An 18,133-nucleotide genomic window follows, 5' to 3' on the forward strand; every position below is an offset into this window, starting at 1 on the left:
TGACGAGTTGAAGGATCGATTATAAGCCATGCATGATCATCCATTCAACTCACTGACCGGTGCCTGTATTGATTAGTTTTGAGAGAAAATGACAACTGAATTATTCAACTTCAAAATTTTGCCCATATGGTGGGTTTGAATTTGACTATGTAATAGGTTTATATATTGTTAAGGGTTGATTTTTATTTAAGATGAATTTGACTTGATGCTCAAAGTTACAATTTTTGTAATGTAACAATAACTGTCAACTTAACCATAGTTAAGTTATTTGTTAATGCAACTCAACAATTGTTAAGTTCAGGTAAAAATGTTGACTATGAACTTAATCAAAGTTAAGTTATTTATTAATGCAACTCAACCACTGTTAAGTTTAGATGAAAATTTTAACCATGAACTTAACTATAGTTAAGGTATTTATTAATACAATTCAACCACTGTTAAGTTCAGATAAAAATTTTGACCGTGAACTTAACCATAGTTAAGTTTTTTATTAGTACAACTCAACCATTATTAAGTTTAGGTGAAAATTATGACTATGAACTTTATTGTAGTTAAGTTTTTGTTAATGCAATTCAACTACTATTAAGTTCAAGTGAAAAATCTAATTGTGAACTTATTATGACTGTGAACTTAACTACGGTTAAGTTGTTTGTTAATGCAACTCAACCATAATTAAGTTCAAGTTAATAATGACTATCAAGTTAACCATAGTTAAATTTAACAAATTAATTTATATGATAAAATTAAAACATTAACTTAATATTTCAATCCATCATTAAAAAAAAAAAAATTGCTTTAAGCGTATACAAAAAAATTTCAATCCATCATGCCCTTATATAAATAAAAAAAAGTGTAATTACATGACTAAATCATTCATAAGAAAGAAATTCTATGGTAACATTATTAGAGTGACTAATGAATTGATTGTAAGGAGAATTCTTGGATGTTGATATTACTCTCAACAATATTGACACAACTATGTTCACCTCTAAGATGTAATTGGATTAGTCATTTGCATGTTTTCCTATTGTGCTCATAATCATCACATCTACCACAACATCGTGTGTGCTTAAGCTCTCCACCTGAATGAATTCTCTCATTTTTTTGTTTTCTTGTTGGTCATCAACTTTTTGGTGGTAGCACAACTCTACAACAGGTGTCTTTTAGAATCACTTAATCTTCTTTATTTTCAGTAGGATATATAGACTTTGAGTGTAAAGATATAAGTAATAATGAAGTCTTTGTTTTTTACCCATAATGGTGAAGTGAGGTTTTAAATTTTCGGGAAACATAAATAAATAATACAATAATATAAAAAAGAAATTGTTGGTTACTTACATTTTTAACATCTTTTCATGACCAAGATAAATAATAAATGAAACAATGGTAACAACCCAAACTTTTTCTCTACAAAAAAACAAAGAAAATGAGCAACTAGATGACCAAATAAAAAAATAAAAACCTAATATGCTATAAAATAGAGGGAAGTAAGGTGTCTTGTAGGGAAAAAGAAGGGGTATTTTTATCTTAATGAGAATTTTTTTTTTGGTACCTTTTAAGGTATGAGTTATTCTTGCAAATATAGGGGTTATTTTGACTCATTTTAATCAAAAAAACCCATAGAAAAAACCAAAATATTTAATTTTTTTTATTCAACTAAAAATAATCTATTGATAGCAACCTATATAATCTATTAATTTATTAATAATAAGTTCATTTTAATTATATTGAATAATATTATTGACTTATTTGATTTTGATTTTTTCTATTCAGCAACACCAAAAAAAAAAAAAAACATAAAAAAAAAAAAAAGGTGATATGTTGAAATTGGGATTGTGCTTTGAATAAATCAGTTAAATAATATATATATATATATATATATATATATATATATATATATAATAAATAAAAATCTACAGTATTCCGAAGCGGGTGAGATGAAAGGAAGGCGGAGAGCTGAAAAGGCAGAGACATTGAGAGAAGAACAGAAGACAACCAATTGTTGGGCAGAGATAGTTTGCTTCAATCTCGGCAACCATTCATCCCCGCCATTTCTTCCTCCCAAAAACCAGGACCTCATTTTCAAAGCCCACACAACAAGAAAATCTTCTCCCTTTCTCTCACTATTCCAATCTCTTCAACCCCAACACATTCCACCTCCGTTGCTATTCTGCAACATTACTCACTGCCCCTTTTTCTTTCTTCATTTTGCTTCTTAAATGTAACAAACCGTCTCTTTAGCAATGCTATGGTTAATTCGAGCTGCGCACCATTCGACCATTTTTCTCCGGCTCTATCTCTCTAAGTCTTGGATGGTTTTCATTGACTTGGTGATTTGGGGAGCTTCCGGCGGCCAACCAGTCAACGACAATGGGTGGAACGAGGATTGAAGTGCGTTGGATTCTTTTTGTTTTTGTAGTTTTGACTCTTTTGAGTTTATGGCCATGCATACGGTGCCAGGACGTGGACACTGATTCTTATAGTCAGACTGGTAACCCAGCCGTGCTTCCACTCATCACCCAGGTTATCTATAGCCGCCTCTCCAATCTCACCACCATTTTCAATGGGGATATTACTAATAGCTTGGGATTCTGCATAAAGAATGTGTGAGTGATTTCTGATATCCCCGACTTTGTTTCTTTCTGGGTGTGGGTTTCCGATAATTCTCTCTTTCTCTTTCTCTCTCTTTTTTTCTTGGGGGTACTTTTTGCTGTTTGATAAAATAGGAAATTCTTGCAGTGATGCTGATTGGAATGGGGCGTTCAATTTTAGTGGAAATTTGAATTTCTTGACTGATTGTATCCGGCAGACAAAAGGTAGGAGATTCTGAGACTTTGAGAATTTCAAAAACGAAGAACTGGGTTTTGTTGTTTTTGGCAGATTAGGAACCAAATGTTTTTGTATGATGGTAACTTCAATTATGGAAACAAGTAGCCAACGGGTTTCTCATTATAAAAATTCACAAAGGCACCAGTTAATTTGAAGTCTGACAAACATGGCAGCCATCCCATACATTACAACTGCCTTAATTATGAATCATATAATAGGTTGATGGTCATAGTTGAAGTCAACCGCTGTGGCTTCTTTCTTTCTTTTTTTTCCACAGCCTACTGTCAGCAGATTCTAGGATGAGAAAAAAAGGAAAAAAAAGGCAGTGTCATGCAGAAACTGAATGCAGAACAGGCTACAATGTTTGTAGGCTTGGTAACTCAATGACATCTGATTACATGTTAAATTTTTATTCTCTAAATTTCCTCTCTACATGCCAAATTTTTATTTGTCAATTTTCCTTCTTAGGCAAAGTAAGTATGTTTCATTTCATGTATTTTTCATGCACTTCTTGATGATGGATGTTGATAATTAACAGGAGACATCACACAGAGGTTATGCACGGCAGCAGAGATGAAGTTCTACTTCAGTAGCTTCTTTGATAGTGGGCCAACGAAAACCAATTATTTAAGACCCAACAAGAACTGTAATTTGACATCATGGGTTTCTGGATGTGAACCAGGGTGGACCTGCTCTGTTGGCATGGATCAGAAGGTTGAACTCAAAAATTCGAAGGACATGCCTTCAAGGACTCGTGACTGTCAACCTTGTTGTGCGGGTTTCTTCTGCCCCCAGGGCCTTACTTGCATGATACGTAAGGATATGATAACAACTCTATTTATCCTTTGGAATCATTGAAAGCTTTACAGCCTTTACTTTTATTTCATCTCAAGAATCCTGCATTGTTGGTGGTGATTCTCTTTCTTTCCTTGAAAAAATGGGCACAACTTTGTTTTAGTATGAGCTACAAATATAATTAGAAACCTTGCTTCATTTCTCTCACAAAACTAATCTCATGGGTGTAGTTTGTACAATGAAATATGAGCATTTAAATGTTTGAGATTTACATTTTTGAAGCTTAGTGTTGTATTAGAATACAAACAACTTTAGAGTGTTATAGTAGCTACAAAGAGGACTTGAGATTATCAAATCAAGAGTTGAAAAGAAAACGACACAAGTTGAACTTAATGCACTTGTGAGAACTTGATCCAAACACTATGGACTGAGAAGATGAAAAAGTTGGTTCAGAGTCTCACATGCAAAAGAGACCCATGAGATGCAATCTCTTTCACAAAAGCATAACAGATCAATGGCTTCATCACAGAGATGCTTTTCTGTCCATATTCATCAATGCCACATGTTTGCCATTCAGTGCTAGTTCTTTTTGTGGAACTTTGGTAACTCTAGGCTTAGTTGGACTGTGGGACAGACCTTCCATGTTCATCTCACAATTGGAAGAAGTGTTGATTAATTCTTTTAGGCTATGTTTGGTTCTCAGAAAATTTGAGGGAAAATGCAAAAGAAAGAAAATACAAAGGAAAAATAGAAGGAAAGAAAAAGTGAAGGAAAATAAAAAATGGATTAAAAGTTGATAAGTTATTTTTATTTTTTACTTCAAACTCATTTTATTTATTTTAACTCATTAATATAAAGATTAAATAATTTTAAAATACATAAGTTTTTAATTAGTTTTAATTATATTTGATTTTCTTTTATATTTTTCATAAGACAACCAAACATGAAAAAATCATTTTCCTTTACATTTTTTTTCTTTCCTTAGTATTTTATGGGAACCAAACATAACCTTACAGTTTTGTGAACTTACTTTATGGTAAACTCAATGTATAATTGATGTTTACTTCAATCTCACTTTTAAGTTTGTTGTTTGGTGAAGGATCAAATAAAAACATATTTATATTTATGCATTTTTTCTCTTTTGGTGAAAGGAGTTTCTCTGCTCTGTTTAAAACACAAACATTTGTGTTTCCCTAATATTATGGATTTTCCACCAGCATTGGCAATTTGAAGAGCAATATTCTTATGCTATTTTAATATTGTAGCCTTGTAAATCTTGAACTGCAATGTCTATAATGTGTAAAACATGAAGCATCAGATTTTATTGGAATTGTTCCTAATACTTGTATTGTGTGTTGTTATCTTGTTTTTTTAAGCTTGTCCACTAGGTTCTTACTGCCCACTTGGAAAACTTAATAAAACCACTGGCAGATGTGAGCCGTAAGTTTCCATCCTTGTGGATCTCTTTTTTCCTTCATTCCTGAACCAGGTTTTTTATTGTATATGCTTTGCACTAATATTTATTGTTTGAAAAAATTTGCAGATACGGCTACCAAATACCACCTGGAAAACCAAATCATACTTGTGGTGGAGCAGATATTTGGGCTGATGTTGAGAGTAGCAGAGATGTATTCTGCTCAGCAGGATCATACTGTCCAACTACCACCGAAAAAGTTCCTTGCAGTGAAGGGTATAATTCTTACCTCAGAACTCACAGGGCATGTGTATTTGATTACAACATTCAATTGGCTCCAGCATATTGTTCCAAAGGAAACTCTAGATGATATAAAATGTCTTCTAATTCTATCTGGTGCATGATTTGATGATACTATTAACATCTTGTCCCAACATTTGTCTTTACTAATATCGTATTTCATGCAATTTCAGACATTACTGCCGGACGGGTTCTACATCTGAAAAACGTAAGTTCTTGCTATTCTTAGATGTATGGTGATTTCATGCTAGGAAACTTCAAGTCTTTATATTGCTATTTGATGATGGATATAATCCCTATAAAAATTTTGTTATAGATATTTAAATGAACTTCTTTTAAAGCCTTTTCATTTCTCTATTATTGATCTATTAGGATTTTCAGAAGGAAGAGTTAAAAACTGCAGAAACATAAAACCCTTCCACCAATTTCATGTAAGGTTCAAGCTTCCCCAAATTCTGTATGTCCAGCCTGGTTTCTTTGGAATGGATGTAAAACTCAAGTTTGTCTCTTTCGTATATAATTTGTGCAAAATAGATAGTAAGGTCTGTCACGTCAAATCTCAGAATGAAAAAGAGATCAAGCTTGAAGATAAATTAGATTTCTTAAACAAAATATGCACAGGTGGACAATTTCAGATGTGAAAATAGAAATAGAACATGGTGGGTTTTCTTTTTCATTTTTCATTTTTCATTTTTCATTTTTCATTTTTCTTTTACCAAGAACATTCTGATACGTTTGTATAACTATACTTTTGGTAGGCATGGTTAAGATACAGGAGGCATAGACAAAAAAATGTACTTGTAATTAGGTGAGCATTAACACTCAAATAACCTTTGCAGATCAGTGTTGAGGTTTGATTATATCAATAAACATTGCAGAAATTTCTAGTTCATTTAAGTCCACAGTGCCCCATATATGTTGACTTTATGAAATGACAACAGCTCTTAGTGGAAGGATGATCCTGCCCTACCATACAAGGCCTCTGGAAGGGAAGATTCCTGAGAGGTGGAGATTTTGGCTCCTATTTGGTTCAAGGAAGCAGAGAGGCTGTGACTTATGTTACTCATCCAAACTCATCATAATAGACCTATAAGATAACTTGACCTATGCTGTATCCCAATGTTGCTGCAAATGATCCTTTCAAAGTCCAAGGTTGATGCATTTTACTGAAGAGATCCTAAACCTCTCTGGAGATATAGAATGTTGATTCCCTTTCACTTAGAAGTCTGCTTATTTGGCTGTGATTTCCTTGGTGAAAAGGGGAGCTTTGGTCTGAGAGTTTTCATTACAGCTGAAATTCATTCTTGGTTTGATCATTTATTCTTGATATCAACAGGAGACATTGATAAGTGCAGCTGAATTTTGGATAAGAGATGAATAAGTTGCAAAGAACAATTTTTGGTGGAATATTTGAATGATCCCCATTTGAGAATGGAGTTGGGGAGAGCCAATTGAGGTTCTTTAGTCAGCATGAAGAATATCAATAAATGCACCAGAAAGGAGCAAACAGCTCAAAGCTTTGAGGTGCTAAAAATGCTATTAAAAATCTGAAAAGGACATCTATTGGTTGTTGATGACATCATGCTTTATCTGATTATATTGCATGGCAAACATTTGTCTTTCCTTTCCTCTTGGCCCCAGAAAATGGTCTTTGCAATAATGTAAGTTGACTAGGATTAAATTATATCCCTTAGGAGCCATAAATGCATGATACACTTTTGATGCACACATTAAGAATTGAGTTGTCAGTGGTACTATACATAGTGATTTCAGTTTTCCTAAATTGTGGGTCAATTTTTGTTGAGCAATTTACTCGCTGCATTTCCTATCATTTCTGATATTAAGTTTAATTCTTTGATTTAAGTTTTGAATATCATGCTCTAGTTGCCTAGAACCGTATTTCTATGCTGCTACCTCAGAGATCTTTGCTTCAATATTTATAATTTTCACAAGAATTTAAGGATGTTCCCTAAAGTATTTGATCTTTATAACCATTTTTCAGGGTGCTTCAAGTTGACCACCTGTAACCCAAGTACTGCAAATCAAAATATTCATGCATATGGGATAATGCTTATAGTAAGTGGTTGGCCATCTAGTCTTAGATTTGAAAATTGATAATTGATCTATAGTTGTTCCTATAGTTTATTTATTATGCAGGATACAACAGAAGAAAATCTTGGTTGTCACTTTTCAGCTTATATTTGCTTTCTGATACTCCCTTAGGTTTCAGTCAGAATATGGCCTTTTTTTTCTCCTATGGATTTTATAAATGCTGTATGTTTCTTGTTTAATTTTTCTGTACATACTTTTTATTTCTTCGGAAATAATTCATGTTACTGGTTTCAATAATTTTTGAATGGCCAAAATTTATTCATAACTTGGAAAAAAATAAAAAATTTCAACACATTTGTAGTGTCATCTCCCCATTCTTTATTTGGAATGCTTATTTTGTTTCCCTTCTGCATGTAGGATTCAAAAACTATATACATGTAATCAAATTGATGAGAATTTTTACCTTTCAATTCTTTCCATTAGAATTTGACTGTTTACCTTTTCTATATAGGTTGCACTGAGTACTCTGTTGCTCATTATTTATAATTGTTCTGATCAAGTTCTCACAACTCGAGAAAAAAGACAGGCGAAATCTAGGGAAGCTGCAATAAGAAGTGCACGAGAAACCGCACAAGCACGTGAAAGGTGGAAATCTGCAAAAGATGTAGCCAAGAAGCGCACACTTGGATTGCAAGCACAGTTATCACGTACATTTTCTCGGGCAAAATCTGTGAAGCAACCAGAACAGAAGGTTCTGGGTCAAGCTAAACCTGGTACAGATGATGCCTTATTACCACCATTGGCTCCTGTTACAGCAACCAATGGTTCAAAAGCAAAGAAAAAGGAACAGAGCAACCTTACAAAAATGTTGCATGCCCTTGAGGATGATCCAGAGAATCCTGAAGGCTTCAATCTAGATATTGGAGATAAACATATTAAAAAGAATATGCCAAAGGGTAAACAAATGCATACTCGCAGCCAAATTTTCAAGTATGCATATGGTCAACTTGAGAAGGAGAAAGCCATGCAGCAGCAGGATAAGAACTTGACCTTCTCAGGGGTTATTTCAATGGCAACAGATGGAGAAATCAGGACCAGACCTGTGATTGAAGTTGCTTTCAAGGACCTAACCCTCACTCTCAAAGGGAAAAATAAACATCTGCTGAGGTGTGTTACTGGGAAAATCATGCCTGGTCGAGTTTCTGCTGTCATGGGCCCTTCGGGGGCTGGGAAAACAACATTTCTTTCTGCTCTGGTAGGAAAAACAACTGGATGCACTAGGACAGGTTCAATTCTTATAAATGGAAAAGATGAATCCATCCACTCATATAAGAAAATTATCGGTTTTGTACCACAAGATGATATAGTGCATGGGAATTTGACAGTAGAGGAGAATCTCCGGTTCAGTGCACGGTGCAGGTATGTGACTTTTTGTCCTTTATGCATGCTAAATGCATTTTAAGCTATTAACGTTATTAAATGTTTTATATTCATCCATAACTCTTATGATTCAAGATCATTGGCTTCAAGTTTGTTATAAATCAGTGCATTTTATTACATGTCAGTATCGTCTATCATTGTGAAAAATACTCATCTCATGTTGCTGTCTGAAATTTTTACCCCAGTCATAGATAAATTTCTTTTGGTTTCATCAGAACCTTTTAATTGATGGTATCAATGGCATTTATTTCAGATAGAATCATGTCTTGGATTTGTTTGAAAAGGGAGTCCATTTGTTTCAAAGTTGACCTCAATAAATAACCTGATTTATATAATATATCAAAGACAAACAGTACCAAATCAAACCAGTCTAATCATAATTTAACTAAATACAAGTTATTCAAATATAGCTAATGACTTTTATTTGAATGTATGACCAGATACACCAGTGAACATGTGGTATGTGTCAAATACCTATTATTCCAATGTGTGTCAATATTTAGAGCCTTATGCTCTCGCTTTCAGATTCTGATTGCTATTTGGTTGAAACTGGATTTTAACCAGTTTAGAACTCATGCAAGGCCTGCTAAATATGGTAGACTGAAGACACCTTTCTGAGTTAATTTTAAGAAACTTTAGATTCAGAACAGTTTTTACTTAACTAGTTCTTTTTGTCAATCAAGTGCACTGTCGTGTTTGGAATAAAAGCTTATACTCCTTTTTTTGCTCTTTTATAGCTTTGAATTGGTTTCTCTTTGAGTAGCTGCTCAGACTTGGTCCATAATAATCTTGGTGGGATAGATAAATCAGTTTATTTCAGCTCTTTTTCTTCCCACACTCACTGAATTTTCCACACACTTATGAACATTAATTTTTTTTTTTTTTTAAATTCATTTATGCAGCAAAAAATCAGATGCAGCACATGACATCAATCTTCTAACAAATTACTTGACAAGTCCTATCTGATTGTATATAAACCGTGCAGCAAAGACATATGCAAAACTAATTGCCTAATTTCTTTTTCTGTGCTACTCCACTGTCCATTTACAGTAGGTTCCACTCAATGCAATAATAGTTATTGTTCAATTATTACTTTCCTTATGAACACTCTGCCCTTCAAATATGATTTTAATTGTAAACATTTAAAAAATTTGCTTGAGATTAATCGTCTGGTTTCTTGTCCTTACAATGCCATTTTCTGCTTTCTACTTCTAGGCTACTTAATTTGACATCTATCTTTGAATTCTGCAATGACTTTTTTTTTTTTTTTTTGTTTTGGGTTCCTAAATAATGGAGACTATCTGCCAACATGCCAAAGCCAGACAAGGTTCTGGTAGTTGAAAGAGTAATCGAGTCATTGGGATTACAGGCAGTGCGGGATTCCCTGGTTGGAACTGTAGAGAAACGAGGAATTTCTGGAGGCCAGAGGAAACGTGTAAATGTTGGCCTAGAAATGGTCATGGAACCATCATTGTTGATCTTGGATGAGCCTACATCGGGTTTGGACAGTTCATCTTCCAACTTGCTTCTTCGAGCACTTCGCCGTGAAGCTCTAGAAGGGGTAAACATCAGCATGGTTGTTCACCAACCAAGGTATGCTCTAACAATCTTTCTTTTCTTTTATTGTTTTTTCATCAAACCAAAATGCCAAGAAGCATTAGATCTCAAAAGGGAAAAAAAAAAAAGAAGGAAAATATGACCTTTTCATCTTTTATTCTAACTGAAATTTTCTGTTGAATAGCCTTATGGGTCACATAAAAAAAAAATATTCTGGGCCAAACAGAACCTGTGCTTACACCTGAATTAGATGCTCATTTTCATCTGTTTGCTCATTGAAGTTTCAACAATGGTTTAATATCCTTTCAGTGCCTATAGTGGAAAATTGTAAACAAAAATCATTATTGCTACAAAAGGTCATTCTGATGGATAGCATGCAACTAATCAGTATGATCTCAAGAAATCTGTCTATTTACCATGACTCTTAAGGTTGATGAATTCTTACATGAGTCAAGGAGGCTTAACTAATGCTTAAGAATTGAGCAACAAGAAATAAATGATAGGAAAACGATAATTGTAAATGAATCACATGATCTGTCTCATGTTTAAGTTAGGTGGTTGAACCACAATGAGTAAATGACAAACAGGATCAAGTTAAATAAGAATATAACTGAATAATTCTCCATGAGAGTCGCCCCGTTAAGTGAGGGAAGTGATATTTTTCATTTGTAGCTTGGCATATAAGTATTAAAAACCTGTCTATCAATTTATACACAAGCTGCTAATCTATAAACATAGAAAGAGCAAACAGCCCATACATCACTGCTGGGCATCATTTCTCTGCATCTGAGATTGTCTCCAGCTCTCCAGCCTTCTATAACCATGAAAAAGAAAATCCCTTATCAGAAATGATTTCAAGAATATGAGAACCCCATAAGTCAGATCAAGAGTCAAGGTTTGAGGTGAATGCATTCTGATGCACTGAAATAGAAAGAGGAAGAAAGTAAAATAATAGCTATTTGATAGTCCATGTATTCCATCTCAAATGGGCAAATAGATATAATTCATATCTAGCTTCTTAAAAATTTCATCGGAAGGACTGTAAACATACCCTTTCACAAAAGCATCTAATAAGGATCGAATGCTAAAGTTTTATGAAAACAAAAATATGGGTGGATTGGGGACCTCAAAATTTAAATTTGGTAGAAAAATTGTGAGGAAACACATGGGAGCTTCACTAAGTTATATTTGTTCATTATTGCTTGTACCACTGTAAATACATTTTTCAAGCTACAGTAGCATGGCATTGTTTATGATGCCATGGTGGTGCCAATCCCTTTAGACTTGATATGTTACAATTTTTTGTCTTGGCAATTGAACATAGTGGTGCCAATTCCATTATCCTAGAAATAAAATTGGAAGTTTTTGTTTGTTATTCTATATTTAATCAAATTACAAAACACTGGTTCAATTTAAGCCTTTATTTGATGGTTTCAGATTGATGCTTAGTAGGATCAAATAGAATCTTTGTCATGTCCTCCTTTTAAGAATTTATGAAGAGACTCTGGCTTTGTTGCTGGATTGATTTCTCTTGGTAAAGAAACTCTGTTTTGAAGCTCAGGGTGGGAATAAAGGTTGGAATTGATCTAAGCCTGCTGAAATTTGAGTTTGGAGTGATACATTTTTACATAATGTGGTTGCAATACATGTATTCCATGTCATATTCAATCACAGTAATGGTTAATTTTTTCTGCTTCAGCTATACCTTGTTCAGGATGTTCGATGATTTAATACTTCTAGCCAAAGGTGGTCTTACAGTGTATCATGGATCTGTGAAGAAGGTCGAAGAATACTTTGCAGGCATTGGGATCACTGTACCTGAACGTGTTAACCCTCCAGATCACTTCATTGACATTCTGGAGGGTATAGTGAAACCAAGCTCAGGTGTAACTCATCAGCAGCTTCCCATTAGATGGATGCTTCATAATGGGTATGCAGTGCCCCCAGATATGCTGCAACTTGCCGATGGAATTGCTTCACCCGCAGTGGGTTCAAATCCAAGTGACGCAGCAGATTCTAGTGCTCATGGAGGATCTGAACAATCCTTTGCTGGAGATTTGTGGCAGGATGTCAAGTTTAATGTTAGGCTAAAGCATGATAATATACAGCACAATTTCTTAAGGTCCAAGGATTTATCCAACCGAGTAACTGCTGGTGTTCTCCGACAGTATAGATATTTCCTTGGAAGGTATCATCCTTATTCTTTTAATAGTAGATACAACCAAATAAACTCCATTTTCTTTAACTACCATTTTACCAGAAAATTTTACTTAATATCAAATGATTCTTAAGCTCCATTTGGATCATGGAAGATTTGAGGAAAAGGACGAAGGAAGAACATAAAGAAGAAAAGGGAAATAAAAGAAAAAAAAAAATTGAATAAAAACAGAAGATAACTCTAAGCTCAATAAAAATTTTTCCCATCCTTCCTTTTTTTAATAAAGAATGAAGAATTTAAAAATATGTAAGTTTTAAAATAATTTTCTTTATGTTTTATTTTATTTACTTTTTGTACTTTCTATGGCAAGTCAAATAAAAGAATTTGAGATTCCTTCTCTCTTTCTTTCTTTTTTTTCTTTTCTTTTCTTTTCTTTTTTTTTTTAGATTAAAATAGAGCTTTAATGTCCTAACATTTTTCTCAGAAAGATAAACTGCTTGCCTTGTGTCTCCAAAAAAAATGTAAAAGAGGGAAAAGTTTGCCTAGAGTTGAACAGTCCCAGGTCACCTTCTTATTTGCAACTGTCTTCTGAGAGGTTGGATCATCTAATGGCTAATTTTGTTGGTAATTCCAGAATAGTATTGCAAATTGAATAATTTGACATCTCTCTTCCTATTTTTAAAATTATTTTTGTGTAAATGTATTTTTAAAACAATTGTTTGAACCTTAAGAGGGTGTTTTATGATTTGAACTTAGGGTGCACCTTCATTTAGATGTCTCTTAAAGATTGGAATTAAATCTATTTGGAACATATGTAACTGACTGTCTCTGTCTGCTCAGTTCCATAAGATTTTATGTTTTGTTTCATGGACTACTTATTCTTGACCATGATATGGATGGTAACTCTCTTTCAGGGTTGGTAAGCAGCGACTACGAGAAGCTAAAATACAAGCAGTAGATTATCTCATCCTGTTACTTGCTGGAGCTTGCTTAGGAACTCTTGCTAAAGTGAGCGATGAAACATTTGGGGCTCTTGGTTATACTTATACCGTCATTGCTGTTTGTAAGTAGAAACACTAGTTTGGTAGTGATGCCGTATTCCTACTGAATTTAAACTCCATTTAATAGAGTCAGTGAATTTGACTTGCTTTTTGTTGCCATGATTATTACTTCTGTTTTGAATATCAATAGATCATATTCCTTGTCAAGTAAGTACAAATATCAGTTTCAGCAATTAACAACATGGTGCAATTTTATTTAACATTACTATTAATGATTTTTTGGCACTGTTTGTATTTTCTTGTTGTTGAAAATATCAATTACTGACCTGCAGCACTCCTATGTAAGATTGCGGCTTTGAGATCATTTTCTCTGGACAAATTACACTACTGGAGAGAGAGTGCATCTGGCATGAGCAGTCTGGCTTATTTTCTCTCCAAGGATACAATTGACCATTTCAACACAGTCGTCAAACCTTTGGTTTACCTCTCCATGTTCTATTTCTTCAACAATCCTAGATCGTCATTCACAGATAATTACATTGTCTTGCTCTGCCTTGTGTACTGTGTAACTGGCATAGCCTATGTATTTGCAATCTTTCTTGAACCTAGTCCAGCTCAACTGGTAAGCTTAGAAGACTATGATGAACTTGTTTCTTATTAATGGTCTTTTTCTTTACGATTTTCTCTAGCTAAATACCATTTTTTTTTCTTGCAGTGGTCAGTGCTTCTTCCTGTAGTTTTGACCCTCATTGCAACACAGGAGAATCAAACTGGAATTGTGAAGCAAATAGGAAAGTTGTGCTACACAAAATATGCTCTGGAAGCTTTTGTTATTGCAAATGCTCAAAGGTTTGATCTAACTAGCTCTTTTCCTAGATGTTCTGGCTGTCTAGTTACTGAATGTTGTTGCAGCTTGTTAGGCATATAACACTTCTAGAAAGCTAAACATACCCATGCAAACTAGATTTTTCTAGAGTTATCTTGGCCTAGTGGTGCTATGTAGGTACTATGGAGCAGGTTGACATGGCTTGGATTCTTCTTGATGACCCAAAAACTGTCAAATTCATTGACAACCAGTTAGTTTCTTGATATGCTACATATCAAATATTTGATTAAAGGTTGATGAAATACCAAAAGATTTGTGACCTTGAGAATTATAAATAGGGAGGCTTGAATATTCATGAGAAATTCTTTGCTTGAAGGTTCCTTCGTTTTAATAATGGATTGAAGGAATAGGTTTGCATAATATTTTAAGATCCTGTCCTTATTTCCTCAAAACTTTGTGTCAGTGGAAGCTTCATGCCATACATTAAAATGATGATAAAAGGAAATTCACTCAAAAAGATATACAAGGTTTTGACGTGGTTTGACCAACTATGACCATATTCATGGATAAGATAGAACCAATCCACTATAGTACAGAGAATTTACGGAGGATAGAGAAAACAAATACATCTTCATTTTTTTGGTTACTCTTAGTATCTACACTTTGAATTACAAGTCTTGAGATGCCCATGTCATGCTCCATTGGGTACCTCCTGCTCTTCCCCAAATCTTTCCCTAACCACACTTGGCCTTCAATGCTCATCTCAATCTCATAACTTTTTTTTTCTCATGACTGAAAATATTTATAAAGATATTTCTAACAACTTTTCTTATATTGCAAACAAATCTATGTTTATGAGAAAATAGCAACATATAAAATACTTTATATAATATTCTTTATCAAAAGAATATGTATTAAATAAAAATTCTAAACGCTTTTCAACAGTATCCACCTTGACTCAAATTACATTGAATCAAACTTTCATCTTACCTTGATACACACCTTCACTGTACACCTCTTTTACCCACGTATATTTTTTTGACCAGTGCATACGACTCTTCTGCTATGTTATAATCAAGGTTAGCCACCTAAGGTGCTCCACTTGAATACTTATTCGAATCATATCTACTATAAATTAGAATTCGAGTAAAGGAGTACCAAACAAACATCCACTGTCTCCAATTCTAGGTCCATGAAACTTAGTTCTTCCAAATTCTTACTCCATGCAATGACTCCCTCATGCTGTCGTGTGTCATGGCTGCCTTATGCATCATGGTCCCTCATGCTCCGTAACCCTCTCATGTACCATGGCTCCCTCTTGCACCACATATCCCACATGCGCCATGACTCACTTTTGTGTCACGGTTCCCTTGTGTGCTGGTGACCCTTATGCGCCATGGTCACTTTTTTTTTTTTTACTAGATCTCCGTCTACTCAACCATTGAAACATGGTTCACGAATTCCATTAGAATTATATAGCCAAGTAACACTAGAATATGTTCAAGGGCAAATTGGGTTTGGGTCCAAGAGTATGTATAGTTCAATAACTAAATGTTCAGCATGTATTCTGAACAAACCTGAGAATTAAGCCAAGAATCTGAATAACTTGCTTTTACACTACTTGCATTGGGAGTTAACAATATCACTAGTTTTGGGGTCAGAGACAGAAAGGTAAAAATTGATACTTGATTCAACAACAGAGTCAACCTACCTTGTATCCTACCTTGTATTCGAGATATACCGCCTTATTCAAAACTATGTGTTTGGGATAAACCATTCCCTTATAATTTCTCAAGTGCAACTTATTTGAGTTAAAAAATGATCAAATGGATCAATAGTTCATATTACATTAGAAATAAATTTTTACGCAATATGTTTATTGCTTTAGTTATCTACAACAGGTCAGCTCCCCCATAAAGTGTCATTGCAAGACTTGGACAACGGATTCATGTAATTAGGATAAGAAAAATTAATTGTGTTACACATTCTCGAGATCTGTCTCACTCTGGAACATTTAATATATCTTTTAAACTGAAAATATTGAAAATATCTGGAGAAGATTATCTTTGCGTTAACCATGTTACATGAGTAGACATTGTATTTGATTATCTGAATCAAACTTGTTGTCTAACCTTTCACTCTATTCTGTTCTTCAGATACTCTGGAGTGTGGCTAATAACTCGCTGTGGTTCATTGATGGAAAGTGGCTATGATCTTGATGATTGGGATCTTTGTTTAGTCTTTCTCATCGTCAATGGTGTAGTCTGTAGAATTCTAGCTTTCTTTGTTATGGTGACCTTCCAAAAGAAGTGAGTTTAAGCCTTCATTTTATGCAGGATTTATTTGTGTACAAAATGTCAAATTTCACTTTCCATACTCTTGTATAATATACAAGTGGGAACCAAACACCAAGAGGGAAATGTAGAAAAATTCTCCTTAGCAGATAGGGATTAGTGGCTAACCATGAAATAGAATCATGTAAAATCACATGTATCCCAATTCAGTTCTGTCTTTCATATCCTGTAGTGTGTGTTTATTTGTAGGTAAGTGTGAGCTGGGCAAGTTGTATTTGTTGTCCAAATGAAATGACAAATAGATGAGAAATTCAGTTAATGATAAACTAATAGATCATAGTTTTCTTTCCTTTTCATCCTCTTTTTTTTTTTTAGTTCATGTAAAATGTTCATTTTCGAATGTTATTACTTCTTAAAATTGTACTAGAAAAAGAGCCAGAATTAATTGAAATTTCAGTTTCAGTGGATTTATGAAAATACACACAAAGGCCTTTTGCCAAAATTTTCAGAATCTGAAGTATTTATTTGTATTTGTGAACATAGTTTGAATACGGATATATTGGTACTTGGATTTTACGAATATATCGAAAATATTGGACAAATATTGATGGATATTTTGACAAAAACATCGGTTGTCAAAATATCAGGTGATGCGAAAAATATTCAAAATTGATGGAAATATTTGAAAAAAAAAACCCTAAAAAAATAATTAAATAAATAAAAATATACATGTTAAAGTTACTTTATAAATGTAAGACATGAATATGGTTAAAGAGAAAAACATCGGTAAACAATGATATATTGGTCTTAATGTATAATTTATTATTTATCTTATCAAATTAATTTTAATTTATAAATATATTAGAATTTCATTATTATTATTTTTATATTTTAGTATATTTTTGAATAAATTTATATTTTTATTATTTTAAAATAAAGATATTCAAAATTAAAAGGATAAATATAAAAAATAAAAATAAAGTAATAGTAAAATTTTAAAATAGGATTAATGAGATAAATGATGACATATTGAATATTAAAACTATAATTTATTTTATTCAAATGCATTCAATAATGTAAAATAAATGATGATATATATATATATATATATATATATATATATATATATATATATATTTTTTTTTAATATTTAATTATCACATGAATAATAAAAAAATTTGTTAATAACGTTAGTTTTTATATTTTTATTAATCAATTAAATAAAATTTAAAATAAAATAATTATATATTTTTTAATAATAAACTTTAACATATTTAAATTCACTATATATTTACAAATGTGAAGTTGGTCCAGTGTTGCTTCAGCTTAGTTGACCCGCATGGCTAAAAAATCGTCCAATATTTTGTCAAACAATTAAAATGAAAAATTAAGTTTAAGGTCACAAATATTAAGAAAATAATAAAAATGAATATATTTTCAAATTGTTTAATCTAACTAATGCTTAAA

The 18,133-nt window shown here is 33.1% G+C and overlaps 1 protein-coding gene across 1 annotated transcript; it reads left to right on the forward strand.

Annotated features, from left to right (window-relative positions):
* The first annotated feature begins 1,963 nt into the window (after window positions 1-1,963).
* On the forward strand, window positions 1,964-16,893 carry LOC117920001 (putative white-brown complex homolog protein 30). The gene is made up of 14 exons (XM_034837341.1): window positions 1,964-2,606; window positions 2,740-2,816; window positions 3,368-3,643; window positions 5,001-5,064; window positions 5,168-5,314; window positions 5,512-5,546; window positions 7,341-7,414; window positions 7,902-8,809; window positions 10,127-10,423; window positions 12,087-12,575; window positions 13,460-13,608; window positions 13,879-14,168; window positions 14,262-14,395; window positions 16,529-16,893. The coding sequence occupies exons 1-14, from the start codon at window positions 2,371-2,373 to the stop codon at window positions 16,683-16,685; spliced, it is 3,333 nt and encodes a 1,110-aa protein (XP_034693232.1). The 5' UTR covers window positions 1,964-2,370; the 3' UTR covers window positions 16,686-16,893.
* Window positions 16,894-18,133: the final 1,240 nt, after the last annotated feature.

The sequence above is a fragment of the Vitis riparia genome, chromosome 8, assembly GCF_004353265.1.
Source record: "Vitis riparia cultivar Riparia Gloire de Montpellier isolate 1030 chromosome 8, EGFV_Vit.rip_1.0, whole genome shotgun sequence".
In the NCBI taxonomy this organism is placed as follows: domain Eukaryota; kingdom Viridiplantae; phylum Streptophyta; class Magnoliopsida; order Vitales; family Vitaceae; genus Vitis; species Vitis riparia.